This window comes from Cetorhinus maximus, chromosome 1 (assembly GCF_964194155.1).
Source record: "Cetorhinus maximus chromosome 1, sCetMax3.hap1.1, whole genome shotgun sequence".
NCBI classification, from domain to species: domain Eukaryota; kingdom Metazoa; phylum Chordata; class Chondrichthyes; order Lamniformes; family Cetorhinidae; genus Cetorhinus; species Cetorhinus maximus.
Window position 1 is genome coordinate 97,864,501 of NC_135879.1, and position 14,281 is coordinate 97,878,781.

The window sequence follows — 14,281 nt, forward strand, 5'->3', positions numbered from 1 at the left end:
GCAGTAAAAAAACCTCTCAAAATCTGTGAATAGTACAAAATAGTCTAAATAACATCTTGAAGCCATTTCAATTGAACAGATTAGAATTTCATTTATCATACCTGTAAGTGTAAGGGCCTTTTTCTTCAAGAAAAGGTTTTCCTCCTTTTAGCACCTCATCAGGGTTGGTGACATTAAAGAAGTAAAACTGCATGTAAATTGGTAGAGGAGGATTTTCCCAAGTCTCAAAGGTAACTGTACCATTCCTCAGCTGCATTTCCTGCAAAAGGATACGAGCAAGGATACGAGTGACAAAGGATAGTTACATGGATCGGACAAATCTTTTAAAAAGTAGGCATTATATCTTCATTCTATTGTGAAAATAAAGAATAGATTTAATAATGCAGTGCAATAAATTGAGATCTGAGCTTTGCAAAACCCTGGTTAGCATAACATTCTCCTCAAAGAAATATGAACTCCTCTATTCTACTGCTCACAGTGAAATCTTGATTGGCAAGTACTGATGTGAATTGAAAGTAGCTGACAGGCAGAAAATGTAACCACCAGCGGGAGGCAGTTTGAGAAAACAAAGCAATCTTAGTCAAACATTCAGCAATTTTGCAGTTGCTTAAAATACTGACTGAGCTTAGGCCAGACAAGATTGATGCAGGCAGAAAGGGAAGAATCTAAGCAACTGCAATAAATACACTATGTTAAAATGTTTTATGAAAAAAAAATCAGACATCCCCTAATATAGAAAATGAATAATTAGGTTACAAGAGCAGAAAGCCACATTTTCAAATCTAGTTTGCATTAAATTAGCTAATCATGGCCAACAAGGTTTGAACTGAAATAAAACCAGAAAATGCTGGAAAAGCTCAGCAGGTCTGGCAGCATCTGTGGAGAGAGAAACAGTTAACATCGAGTCTGTATGGTTCTTCTTCAGCCTCCCAATGATCAAACTTATGGAAGGAGCATTCAATAGAAACATCTCAAGCATCACCTATTCAAAGTTTCACTCAATCACTCGATTCCACACCTCATCACTAGCCTTTGGACAATCATTGGCGCAAGAACTGAATATTAGAGTAGTGATGTGAACCTTTCTCAATGTCAAGGCAATGATTGACAGGGTACAGCATCAAGGGAGTTCAAGCACAACAAAAGATCCTGGGACAAAACTCTCCACAGCTGGAGTCAATATCAATATGCAAGACGGTGGTTGTCAGAGGTCAACCATTAGAGACCCAGCAGGATGATGATAAGCTGCTGCATTAACCACCTTACTTCCAGCATAGAGTCAAGAGTGGGGCTATTCATGGACAACGTGTTCAGTTCCACAACTCCTTTGGCAATGAAGCAGCCTATACTAGCCCATAGTATAATATGAACAGGGCAGCAGGTGGATATTCTAAGATTTGGCTCTATTCGTTAGTCCACCTCTCTCAGCTTCCAGCACTCACCCACATTCCCAGTCCAACACTGTTACATGCCTCATCGCCTCACCAACCCCCAATCTCAAGCCACCCCTCTCCTCATCACACAATCATCTTCAAAGTTCAAATTAGGAGCATTATGACATACTCTCTACTTCTTTAAGTGGATGCAACCACAAGACTCAAATCAACAATCAAGACAAAGAAACCCTACCACTGGATTTAATACAGATTTCTCAAACCACGGATGTACTATGGCTGCAGAATGTGCCACTTACAGGAAGCACTGCAGCAACTCATGAAGCTTAGTTCCACATCACCACCCTTCCCATGACTTCAACCAGAGAAGGACAAGAACAGCAATATTGTTTGAACAGTTCTGAAGTTGCTTTCCAGTCACAAACCACAGACTTGCATCCTAACTGGTGCTGGGACAAAACCTTGCAATGCTCCACCTGATTAATACTATTGTAGGAGCACCATAGGCACAAAGACTACAGCAGTTCAAGGCGACCACCCAGTAACTGCAGGACAGCTAGGAGAACTATTTATGCAGTTTTGCCAGCACCGCTCATATTCTGTGAAAACGCATTTTATTCAAATTTCCATTGGTACTGGAATTACTCTGATACTTCACTCAAGTGATTAGTCCTCAGGAGAGACCAGATAACAAGTGTTAGCAGGTTATTTAACATGAAGAGCACCACACCTAATCTGGAAGAAACATCATACATATACAAAACCAAACAAATCCTAGCTGTTTTTCCATCTCTAACCTGGGGGCACTGAGGCCAAGTGTATTGTCCTAGCCAGATGGTCAGTTTAAAGCGGTTTGAGCCCGAATACGAATCACAGAACTGTTGTTATAGCGCAGAAGGCGGCCATTCAGCCCAACATGTCTGCACCAGCTCTCCAAATGAGCATCATGACTCAGTGCCATTCTCCTGCGTTTTCTCTGTATTTTTGCCATTATTTGAATAGAAACAATCATCTAATGCCCTCATGAATGCCTCGATTGAATCTGCCTCCACCACACTTCCAGGTAGTGTATTTCAGACTTGAACAAATCGCTGTGTGAAAAAGTATTTTCTCATGTCACATTTGCTTCTTTTGCAAATCACTTAAAACCTGTGCCCTCTAATTTTCAATCCCTTGACAAGTGGGAACAGTTTCTCCCCATCTACTCTATGTAGCCCCATGATTTTGAACACCTCTATCAAATCTCCTCTTAGCCTTCTCCTCTCCAAGGAGAACAGTCCCAACCTCTCCAATCTATCTTCATAACTCGCGTTTCTCCTCCCTGGAACCATTCTTGTAAACCTCTTCTGCACTGTCTCCAATGCAATCACATTCTTCCTATAGTGTGATGTCCAGAACTGTGCATAATACTCCAGCTGAGGTCTAACTAGTGTCTCACATAAGCTCAGCATAACCTCCCTACTCTTGTATTCTATGCCCCTATTAATAAAGCCCAGGATACTGTATGCTTTATTAACTTCTCTCTCCAACTGTCCTGCCACCTCCAATGATCTATGCACATATAAAACCAGGTCTCTCTGTTCCTGCACACCCTTAAGAATTGTACCCCTTATTTTATATTGTCTGTTCATGTTCTTCCTACCAAAATGAATCACGTCACACTTCTCCGCATTGAACTTCATCTGCCACCTATCTGCCCACTCCACCAGCTTGTCTATTCCCTTTTGAAGCTCTATACTGTCGTCCTCACAATTTACAATGCTTCCAGTCTTGTGTCGTCTGCAAACCTAGAAATTGTCCCCTGCACACCAAGATCTAGGCCATTAATATATATCAGGAAAAGCAAGGGTCCCAATACCGACCCCTGGGGAGCTCCACTACAAACCTTCTTCCTGCCTGAAAAATATCCATTGACCATTACCCTCGGTTTCCTATTACTCAGCCAATTTTGAATCCACGTTGCTGCTGTCCCTTTTATTCCATGAGCTATAACTTTTCTCAAGTCTTTTGTGTGGTACTGTATCGAATGCCTTTTGAAAGTCCATGTACACTATATCAACAGCATTACCCTCATCGACCCTTTCTGTAACGAATTTTGGGAGAAACATCACATCAAGAAAACACTGCTGACTAAATAAGATGAGGAAAAAAGGGGAAGGGTTGGAAAGGAACAAAAAAACAATTCAGGTTCAGATGAAAATGCAAAATGACAATTTGAATTCCACTCAACATAACTGAAAATTCCCTTCAGAAAGGGTGAGAATAAGGGTATATCTTATACCCAGTATTTCATGCTTTTTAAAGTGCAGGGAATATTAGTACTTAACATTTGGAAGGAAGATGACAGCAGGCAGAAAAATATGTCCTTAGAATGGGATACGTCTGTTGCAGTGGATAGTTTAAGGTACAGGCTCAGTTCCTGCCACTGAAGCAAACTTTGTACTCAAGACGTCATTAACAGTAGTTCTACAACGTATTCTTATCATGTTTACTTGGGGTTCCTCACGTAGGAATTATACAAAAGTACAATGATTCATCTTTCTTCCTCTCCTCTTTCCCAGATTAAACATTGATAGATCATGTTTTGCCTTATTTTTATAGTATCTAGTCCTTGTTCCATTTGCTTTGATTTTCAAAATCGCTTCCAACCCAATGAAAAGCGCCTGGTTTCCGCTTGTTAGTCCGTGTCTCTCTCTTTACTGCACCATGCACACCCCCAGTCCATTACTATAAACAAAATGTGAACTGGGCACTGGCTTGTCTTCAGATTGATTAATGCACAGCACCACTTATTTACACACCAAAACAATAGTTTTATGCCAAATATAAGGGTCTGTTGCCTCCATCAATATTGATGTCTTAAGTATAAGGGGGTCAGCTTCAATCCAAAAAAGGACGGAAAAATTAAAACGACAAAACAAATTTTCAGGTCAATGACCTTTTGTCAGAGTAGTCCTGACTCAAGAGCTTCAACTACATAATCCACTGACTATTTCCAGCATTTTCTGTTTTTATTTCCGATTTCCAGCATCTGCAATGTTTTGCTTTTGTAAAACAGAAGAAAAACGTTGGTTAGTAAGCAAAGATTATGACTCTTCAACACATGGATAGACAAGAGGGACCAAAACAACTAGCTTTTGTTTGGTGTGAAAAACACATTTAAATTTTAAAATCCTCTCTCCAACATCTGTAATTGGTTCAGTAAATTATGGTCAAAACATAAGAGCTTGAATATTGTAATGTCCCAAACCCTAGGTGGGGAGTGGCCCTCAAAAAAGGAATCAAGCACACACCTATCAGCTAGCAAGCTTTTATAAAAATTGAAACATTGCCTCTTATTGAATCACTGACATTTACACACCCATACCCTTCATTTGCTAAATCCACAAACAGCCTTCCTGAACTGGACAACAGCCATTATATTCACTGTCACGTTTTTTAAAAATGTAATTTTACCATCAGCTGGGCAGGCTGCATAAGCAGGCTGTGTATACAATACTTCAATCTTCCTGTAATTTAGTGATCAATGAGTCCTCATTTCAACAATTTCCACATTGAACACTGAGTACAAAAGGGTATAAGAGTACAGGAAATCACCAAACAACAAACGACAAGGAGAAAAAAAGGAGGAATAATAATAAAAATCTAAGAAATAAAAATGACATATGGAAGTTGTTAAAGTCAACCTTAAGGCCAGATAGGCTGTAGCCTATGGCCAGAAGATATTGTGCAAAGCTTGATCAGCACAATGTAGAGAACGAAAGTCAGAGTGGGAGTGAGGTATAGGATTACAGTTGTGAGCAAAGTTCACAGTCGCACTTGCAGACAGAACAGAGACAGCTGCACAGCAATTGCCTAATTTGTATGCTGTTTTGTTGATGTAGAGGAGACTGCACTGTAGCAAATACAGTATACCAGGTGGCAGAAGTATAAGAAAATTGCTGTCTCACCTGTGGAGGCCCTGGAGTTGTCCATGACTAAGTGTTACCAACTGGCACATTCTAAGGTCCAGGGCTACGTGCTGAGGGACGCATTAAAGCTTGGGACAGCTACTGCAGAGGCACAATGGGGAAAGGTCACTGTCTAAGACCTTTCAGCCATAGTGCACCAAGGGACTGGAAAATACATAGATGCCCTCGGGCTGTATGTCTCATGTTGAATGTGTACAGTAAATATTACATGTATCACAATCGTATTGAAGCACCTCAGGGTGCAACATGTCCTATGTAGAAAATTTGAATATTATTGCACTATAATGATAATTTTGAAATGTTTGTGATTTTTCTTTTTATTGTATTGAAGCACCTCAGAAAGTAACAAGACCCATGTAGAAAATCTGAATATCATTGCATTTTGTGATGGCCATTTTGAAATGTTTTGTAATGTTCTTTTAGATATTTTTGCAACGAGAAAAAAATCATATTTTTGAATTGGTGTTGGTAACAAACTTTAATGCTGAGCATTACTCAAAATAACTTGAACAATTGGAACCACAGTTTGTTCATTGCCTTCAAAATGAAAGTGCTCATAATGCCCGATGAACCCTGACTCAACTATTTCTAACATCCATGTGAGAGTCGCCTCACAAACTTTGAACCCCAAAGAGCCTTACAGGCTTCTGCACTGCTGACCACCTCTCTTGGGAAAACACTGCAGCCAAACGGCCCAGCTGCAAGCAAGCACTGAAATTTTGTTTCGCATGTTTTGAGGACCAAACTCGCATCATCCGACATGCCCGGAGGAAGGCAGATATGGGGTTGCTGAGGAGATTCACCAGGATGTTGCCTGGGATGAAACATTTAAGTTATGAAGAGAGGTTAGATAGGCTTCGGTTGTTTTCGTTGGAACAGAGAAGACTAAGGGGCGACCTGATCGAGGTGTACAAGATTATGAGGGGCATGGACAGGGTGGATAGGGGAGCAGCTGTTCCCCTTAGTCAAAGAGTCAGTCACAAGGGGACATAAGTTCAAGGTGAGGGGCAGGAGGTTTAGGTGACGGTCTGGAATGCGCTGCCTGGGAGGGTGGTGGAAGCGGGTTGCCTCACATCCTTTAAAAAGTACCTGGATGAACACTTGGCACGTCATAACATTCAAGGCTATGGGCCAAGTGCTGGTAAATGGGATTAGGAAAGTAGGTCAGGTGTCGGTGCAGACTTGATGGGCCGAAGGGCCTCTTCTGCACTGTGATTCTGGCGAAGTGCTGCAAAAGCTCCCCAAACACCAACACCAATAACATGAACTGCTAGGTCTATGGGCGTCCATGCTGATCTCACATCAGACTCTTCACTCATGAGAGGACCCACAAAAGGTGGTGAAATCATTTACAGTTTAGGCATAACTAACAGCGAGGAGTCTATGCCTTGTGACAAAGTTAGCATCGACAACAAGAAACGCGAGATCCCAGAACTACTACAGATTTCTGCACAATGTTTTCTCTAACAACAAAATGTAAAGGATCCTCAAGTTGTCCATCCAAAAAAAAGCTTTAAAAGATACAAAGAGTGTTCTTGAAGGGTGTGCAAATAAAGTTTTTCTTTGCAATATCACTAAACAAGAAAAATACCAAGAATCTATAAAAAAGGCACTGGAAGTGAAATGACAACTCAATTGTTTAGACAGATTAAACACAGTTTTTATGTATTCCCCTGGGTCTGTTTCAAAAGTTTTGGTAAACATATGCTCAGTTGTGTTCAATTACGTTTGATCAACATGGTGAGAATCACAAATTTAAAAAACACAGCAAGTGTGCAAAAATGATCCAAATTTTCCCTGGCTTTCACATGTTAATGAATTCACATACAATGCAGGATAAAACATTTTGTGTGCAGGGTAAAACATTTGTTCTGGTAGCAGAATGCAACCTGCTCGTCTTGAGAGAAAAGACTGGGGAGAATTTTGTATTTATCGCATTAGGATCAGGAGGAAATAGTCTTATTAATCTATATTTTTTTTGTAAAAAGTGCAAAGAGATTTTAATGACCCTTTAAAAATACCCTGGCCAGTGACTGAGCACATGCAACTTTGATTGAAGTATTCAATTTTATTAAGACTATGTGCCTGGGCCTTCTTAAAACTGCTCGTGATGATGATTTATATCTTCATACATTTGCACCAGGAAGATAAGAAACAGCTTATAGGGGAAGATACACAGCAGACCTTTCAAGTCTATCCAGCTAGCAGCATTTCTACAGTCAATAAACACAACTACAACTTATGCTTGAGATCTGGTTACCTGACTCATTATATCATGCTTATTTTGAGATGAACTGGTATGCCCTTCACAGTAAAGTTACATATGAATAAACATTTCACGCTGATTGATTTTTTTCCCCCAAAAACCACAAAGGTATTTTGACAGTTCAATTTAATATAGTTTTCTATTCCCCACCCCATTTTCCTCCTCTTCCGACAGCAATTATTTCTTATAGGGCATGTTGTGTCCTGTAGCATCTCACCCAAGACAGACATTATTTACATCTGAGCTTTGATAACAAGTGTTGGCAAGCTGTCAATTACAAGAGGCATGATGTAGAGTCCAATTCTTTTCTCAAGATGCAATAAGGGCACACTTATCAATTATTAGAAACAGAAACCTATGTTAATGTACCACTGCAAAAGGGCAACTATTGTTGCACAACACAAAATGCACAATCAAAGCTCAGGGACTTCATGCCCTCTACAGGTTTGCTACTCCTCGGACAAAACTTGCTAAGCTGTTGGGGAGAGCCCAGTTTAGTTTTCTTTGGCAACATAGAAATAGCCAGGATTTTTTTTAAACACTATTTATTGTACTTGCCCAAGTAGCTTAAGCATTTATTACAGAGACAAACCAAACAAAAATGCGAATGTGAAACAGTTTAACTTGGAGACTGAACAAGCTATAATTCAGCCTATAGCGGGCACCATTTTTAATTGCTTTTGCTTTTTAAATGAAAGTAACAATGAGTCATTTTTCCCATAAAGATTGGCTTCAGTAACGTTCAGTGAGCGTGATGTGTTAACATTAAATAGAGGATATCAATTTGGCTTCTTAAACTTTCTTCCACTGAGACATGTCCCTTCACCAGTGCTTCAGCACAAGCTTAAATGAGTTTCAAGTGCGTAGGTAGCTGCAACGTGTTAAATTGATTCTTTATAACTCACCTAAATAACACCAGTCACGTGATCAGAACCACCAGGGACAAATAAATAAAACTAATGACAATATGGCTTAGCTAAGTTCTGCAATTTATAGGTAACAAGCACTATAATCCGCAGTAGCTTTTAGCTTTTTGTTTTTAAGCACTATAATATTGCCATTTACATTGTATTTACAACACAGAAACAGGCTACTTGGTCTAACAGTTCTATGCTGTGTTTTATACTCCACGCAAGTCTACTTCCACTCTACTTCATCTAACACCATCAACATTTCATTCTTTTCTTTCTCTCTCAAATAGTTATGTAGCCTACCCTAAAATGCACCTTGACCCTTCACCCATGCTCTACATCCTAATCATTCTGGGTAAAGTAATTTCTGAATTCCTTATTGCTAGTGACTAATTCATGACCTCAAGTATTTGAATTTACTACAAAAATAAAAATACCTGGAAAAACTTGAATTTACTATGCTGCTTGCTAAATACAATAAAACTGCACCTTACTGGCTGCGAAGAAGAATATAGTCTTTTAGTAATGGATGGGGATCCTCACTGGCCAAAGCAGGAGACAAGTGTTTAATTACATATCCTAACTTCACTAAGACTGCCTATTTCCACTTTCGTAATATCACCTGATCTCCTCCCCTCACCTGCAGCTAAAACCCTCATTTGTGTCTTTGTTACCTGAAGACTTGAATATTTCAATGTAATCCTGCCTCCCACATTCTACCCTCCATAAACCTGAGGTCATCTCAAAAACTCTGCTGCCACGTCCTAACTTGCACCAAGTCCCATTCATTCATCTTCTCTATGCTCGCTGACTTACACTAGCTCTTGGTTAAGTAACACCTCGATTCTAACATTCTCATCCTTGTTCTCAAATCCCTCCAGGACTTCGATTCTCCCAATCTTTAATCTTTTCCAACCTCACAGCCCTCAGAGGTTACTCTGGCCTTGAGAACTGCAAAATTTAATCAGTTCACCATTGGTGACCTTGCCTTCAGCTGCCAATGAACTGTGCTCTGGAATTTCCTTCCTTTACCTCTCTCTCTCACGCCTTCACTTTCCTCCTTTAATATGCTCCTTATTAAAACCTCTCTCTGACCAAGCTTTTGGTCACCTGTCTTAATATTGTTATGTGGTTTGGTAAGAACTTTTGTTTGAAGTGCCTTGGGACATTTTCTTGTACTAAAAGGTGCCATATGAATAGAAACTGTGTTGTTAGCTTCAGGCCCTATTTTTGACCATAAAGCTTACAACTTAATATATATAACCCCTTTCTGGGAATTTGGAACACTAATGGCTACCCTTTGTAGACTCAAAAATTGCTGTCGTTATCTCCACATGTAAATACCTTGCACCTCCCTCTCAATAAAACAATCTGAGCCTTCCTTGATCTCAAACAATGAAACCACCTGGGCTTACTGTCAGGCAGGCACCAGCACAAACACACCTCCTTTCATCTACCCTACATTTAAAGCTACAATCCCAAAATCGTATAACCCAAAAGATACAATCCTATAATCTGATAAATCTCCCAACTGTAACGTAACCTTACCTAACAAAAATCTTATTAATCTAATTTCTGAAATTTTCAATTTTCAATTGACAGCTTTTGGGGAAGAGTTTCAACCCTTATTTTGGCTCACCACCAATTTCTCAACTAAGAATAAGCAATAAACCTATCACTAGAATGAATAAAAAAACCCACCAGCCCTTGTGTGAAGTGATTCCTGTCATTGCTCCTGAATGACCCAGCTGTAATTTTAAGGTTATGTCCCCTTGTTCTGAATTCTCCCAGATGAAACAGTTTCTCTCCATTTACCCCATCAATTCCTTTAATCATTTTATTAAAAAGCCCCAAATCTGCTCCCCTTTAAAAAAAAATCATCAATACATAAAATTAATCCATATTTAGCTTTTAAAAATATTAACAGCAGATACAACAGTGAGAAATAACTTTTACGAGGATCTCGATTACTTGAGTGGACAAGTAAAGGGATTGAAGTTAAAATTAAGTGTAAATAGATAATGAAACTAGAACATCAATGTAAATATTAAACTGTTAACAGATCCAGGTGCTGCGATGCACCTAAATAACATATAATAATGCAGAACAGGGTACTTTTGCCTTGTAAAAGGCATAAGATAATTTTCTACACAACTATCTTCAAAAAGGTAATTTACATAACTAAGTTCCAAGTCACAAAGTTACCCTTGTTACCCTTTTCTGGGTCCTCACCAGTGCGCCTAAAAGGATTCAAAAATCCCATTTTAAAATAAGTTTACTATAATAATATGCAAGCTTAAAAGCTAGTTTCCATTTATCATACATTACAAATGAGATATTCAGCACACCGTAATATCAGATTCTCACAAGGAAAAACTCTTAAAAAGAAACAGCACCATGTTACTCCAACTTTTCGTATACCCTCCTCCTCACCCCAATATTGGTAGCTACCTTCGACCGGCCCTCTGAAACACCTATCTTGTTTCTAAATGCCCTGCATCTTCTCCTTCAAAAAAAATCTCAGAACTAAATATTTTCAAAGCTTTCAGACACCCCTCCTTCTACACTCATTTCTCTAGCAATTCTCACTGGCAAAACACATTGGGACTTTTAAAGGGGAAAAATTAGGCACATAAATTACTGTATGAGTCATATGTCATCCTCACCCAATGAATCAACACTCCGAAATATTCCTATTGCCAAAATCCTACTAATTGCATTGTCCTTTCCCAATTAGACAAGTGACAATAGTAAAAAAACAAATCAAAGTAAAAATGCATTAAGCCAACTAAGTGAATTACACTCAGTTTTAAAAACAATAAAAGAATAATTCTACAGTATCAGGTCTTAATCACATTTCTGCATTACACACTCTTCATTCCAGGCTTGTCGTGCAACGTTTAATTGGTCAGAATATTCTACTGCGTTTAAGAGCGTCTGCTTTTGTTGAAGTCTGGAACAAAGCCTAATAAATAACAAAAGTATCCATTGTATACGACATAGTTTATTGATGTAGCGGCCCCTATTGTTAATTTCTTCATGTCAGTATCAACCAAAAACAAATCGATGTTACATCACCATGGTGTCCAAAATATGAAACAGGTGCAAATGAGAATCAGCAAAACGGAATGCTGATGAGTTCTCGCTGCTATATGCAGCAGAAAAAAGGCGAATAATCCCAGCCCTTACCTTTTTAACGTCATTCTCAACGACTTTGAGGAAGACGTTAGTGACGAGGAGAGCAATGCTCGCTATTAATAAGATAATGCAAAGGATGCCGATTGTGTAAGTGACTCCAGGCCGGACACCCATTGTAAAGAACGAGAGGAGCAGGAAGGAGGCGACGGTCGCTAACTGGGACTGCACTGCTGCTGCTGGTGTCCCTCTCCCCTGGATGGTTTGACAGGCGACTCTGGACGAACCCCAGCCCACGCACTCCCACTGCAACCGATCCCGGGGACACTGCCCCGTGCGGCGGCTGCGCACTTGACAGGCAAAACGCACGCGCGGGCGCTCTTACCGCCCACGCACGTAGCGAATGACAATCCGGATAAATCCGGAAGTGCGGCAGAATCACAGCAGGTCAGAAACTGGTCTTGGTTAGCGTGTCGACAGGCGGCCTGCCCCCGGTCAGAAATACGTTGACTAAACAAAAACCTTTGCGGTTGCAGCATTTCCTGCTTTTAAGTCAGCTCTCCGGCGTTCCCACTATTTTTTTTTCTTATCGCAGATTCAAACACGCCAACCTTCAGTATTTCAGCATTTACTGAAAATCAGTCAATACCGACTGGGCCCAGGGTTGCCAACCCACTAATTCCTGGAGTCTCCAGGAATTAAAGATTAATATCCAAAACGCGACAGCGAGCAACCCAGAAGAAAATATTTATTAGGATGTTTAAAAAACGTACATCTTTTTCATTTTCTCTGAATACTTTCATTTAGCAGTTGTAAAAACATTGGGATTGGAAAAAAGGCTGGTGAGTTGGGGATGTCCTGCGATTGAACCTACAAGGACATGTCTCCTTGGCTCACCGAAGGAGCCAACTTGAACTGCCCCCCTGCCCCAGCCCCAGCCCCACCCCCAGTCCAGTTCTCCCCCGAGTACAAAATACACATGTGACCATCAGGGGCCCAGAATACAAGCCTACTACATTTGTATACATTCAATGTACAAGCATTGTACAATGTACACAGGGCTGGAGCAAGATTTGGAGGATGAGGAAAAACAGAAGCCTCAGAAAACACAACACAACACCCAGCACCTGGGCTTCTCAGAAGACAGATGAGGGGTTGTTGCATACTGGAGGACACACTCCGCACATCGGATGTACAGGTTACAAGACACCTTGGACTTTTCTGAGGTGCAGCGCTGAAAGGCGTTGCCTTTCTTCAGATGATGTGCCACGGATTTCTACAACTTCCTGCAACAGGACTTGTAGCCTACTGGACCAGATTTGGGGGTGGGGGAATATGCTATGCCTCTGGCCCTCAAAGCCAAAGCAATTCTGAATTTTGCTCCACTGGATGCCTTCAGTTAGCTACAAGGATTATCAACCACATCTCCCAGTTTGCAGTTCACAGCTGCTTTAGGTGTGTAACTAATGCTGTCTTTGCCAGGCTAAGCAGTACATCACCATCTCCTTTGACCTTAGCATTGATCAGAACAGAGTTCTTGGTTTTGGAGCAGAGGCTGACTTTCCTTCCATGCAGGGCATGATTGGCTGTTTGATACACATGTGACCATCAGGGGCCCAGAATACAAGCCTACTACATTTGTATACATTCAATGTACAAGCATTGTACAATGTATTATCATCACAGGAACAAGATAGGGTAGGTTGTACAAGGTACATGGGGAGCTACCATAAAGTTTTTAATTCTCACTCAACCATCCCCCTGCTTTTCGACCCTGTCAAGAATGTGACAGGATGGCTGCTGTGGGGCAAGGGATACTTCTGAAGGTCCAATTGATGATTCTCCCTATGCACCCTTACTCAGCCTAAACAGCACAGACACAGTCGAAGCCAGGGCACAATCAGGATCATTAGAGATCACACAGTAGGAAGACTCAAGCAATAGATTTATACTCTGGGCCGTCGAGGTTGGGGGAATGGTGTTCCTTACAATGACCCCCAGATCGAGTGTGAGACATCAATGTGATCTGCTACATATTGCTCCACATTGCATTGAAAAGGGGCCTGCCTTTGCAGGGGGAGAGGACAAGCAGGAACAGCTGCCATCATCAAATGAGGAAGACCTGCGAGAAAGAGGAAGCAGCAGAGGGAAAAAGGCCACATCAGTACTTTGTCATGCTGGATGTGTCAGCGATTCCAATGAGGTTCTAATACCCCTGCCCTGAAGACATAGACAGAGGCCCTCTGCATAACAACCCTTGTCAGATTCTTCAGCATTCTCCACCCTGCACTGAATATTCAAACCATTCAGACAGCTTCCATAAACATTTTGATTAAACAACTCTGAAAGCACAGCTTAGGCCAAGGTGCTGAATGTGATCAAATTGTTTCATTTAATGTCAAAAATAATAAATACCTTCCATTTATTTCTCATCGGGTTATCCATCCGTGGTGTTTTTCTTTAGAGATTGTTTCCTAAGTCCTATGTGGTCGCTCTGTAGAGTTCGGACACGAGAGAGAAGCAGGTGTCAGTCTTAAGAATGTAGGTTAAAGTAGGCAAGCTTGCTGCATTCGTGCTGTTGAAGTAATAGCAGTAATATGCAGA

The 14,281-nt window shown here is 40.6% G+C and overlaps 1 protein-coding gene across 2 annotated transcripts in view; it reads right to left on the reverse strand.

Moving 5' to 3' along the window:
* The window catches only part of scarb2c (scavenger receptor class B, member 2c), a 49,599-nt gene extending 36,774 nt beyond the window's left edge, over window positions 1-12,825 (reverse strand). The window contains exons 1-2 of one of the 2 annotated variants that reach the window (XM_078544222.1): window positions 12,805-12,825; window positions 102-259 (exon numbers count right to left, since the gene is read on the reverse strand). In XM_078544222.1, coding sequence (XP_078400348.1) covers window positions 102-256 — 155 coding nt within the window. In that variant the 5' untranslated portion in view covers window positions 257-259; window positions 12,805-12,825. Of the gene's footprint in view, window positions 1-101; window positions 260-11,731; window positions 12,002-12,804 lie in introns of those variants that run through there. The other variant, XM_078544213.1, reaches the window with a different exon arrangement.
* Between the last annotated feature and the right edge of the window lie 1,456 nt (window positions 12,826-14,281).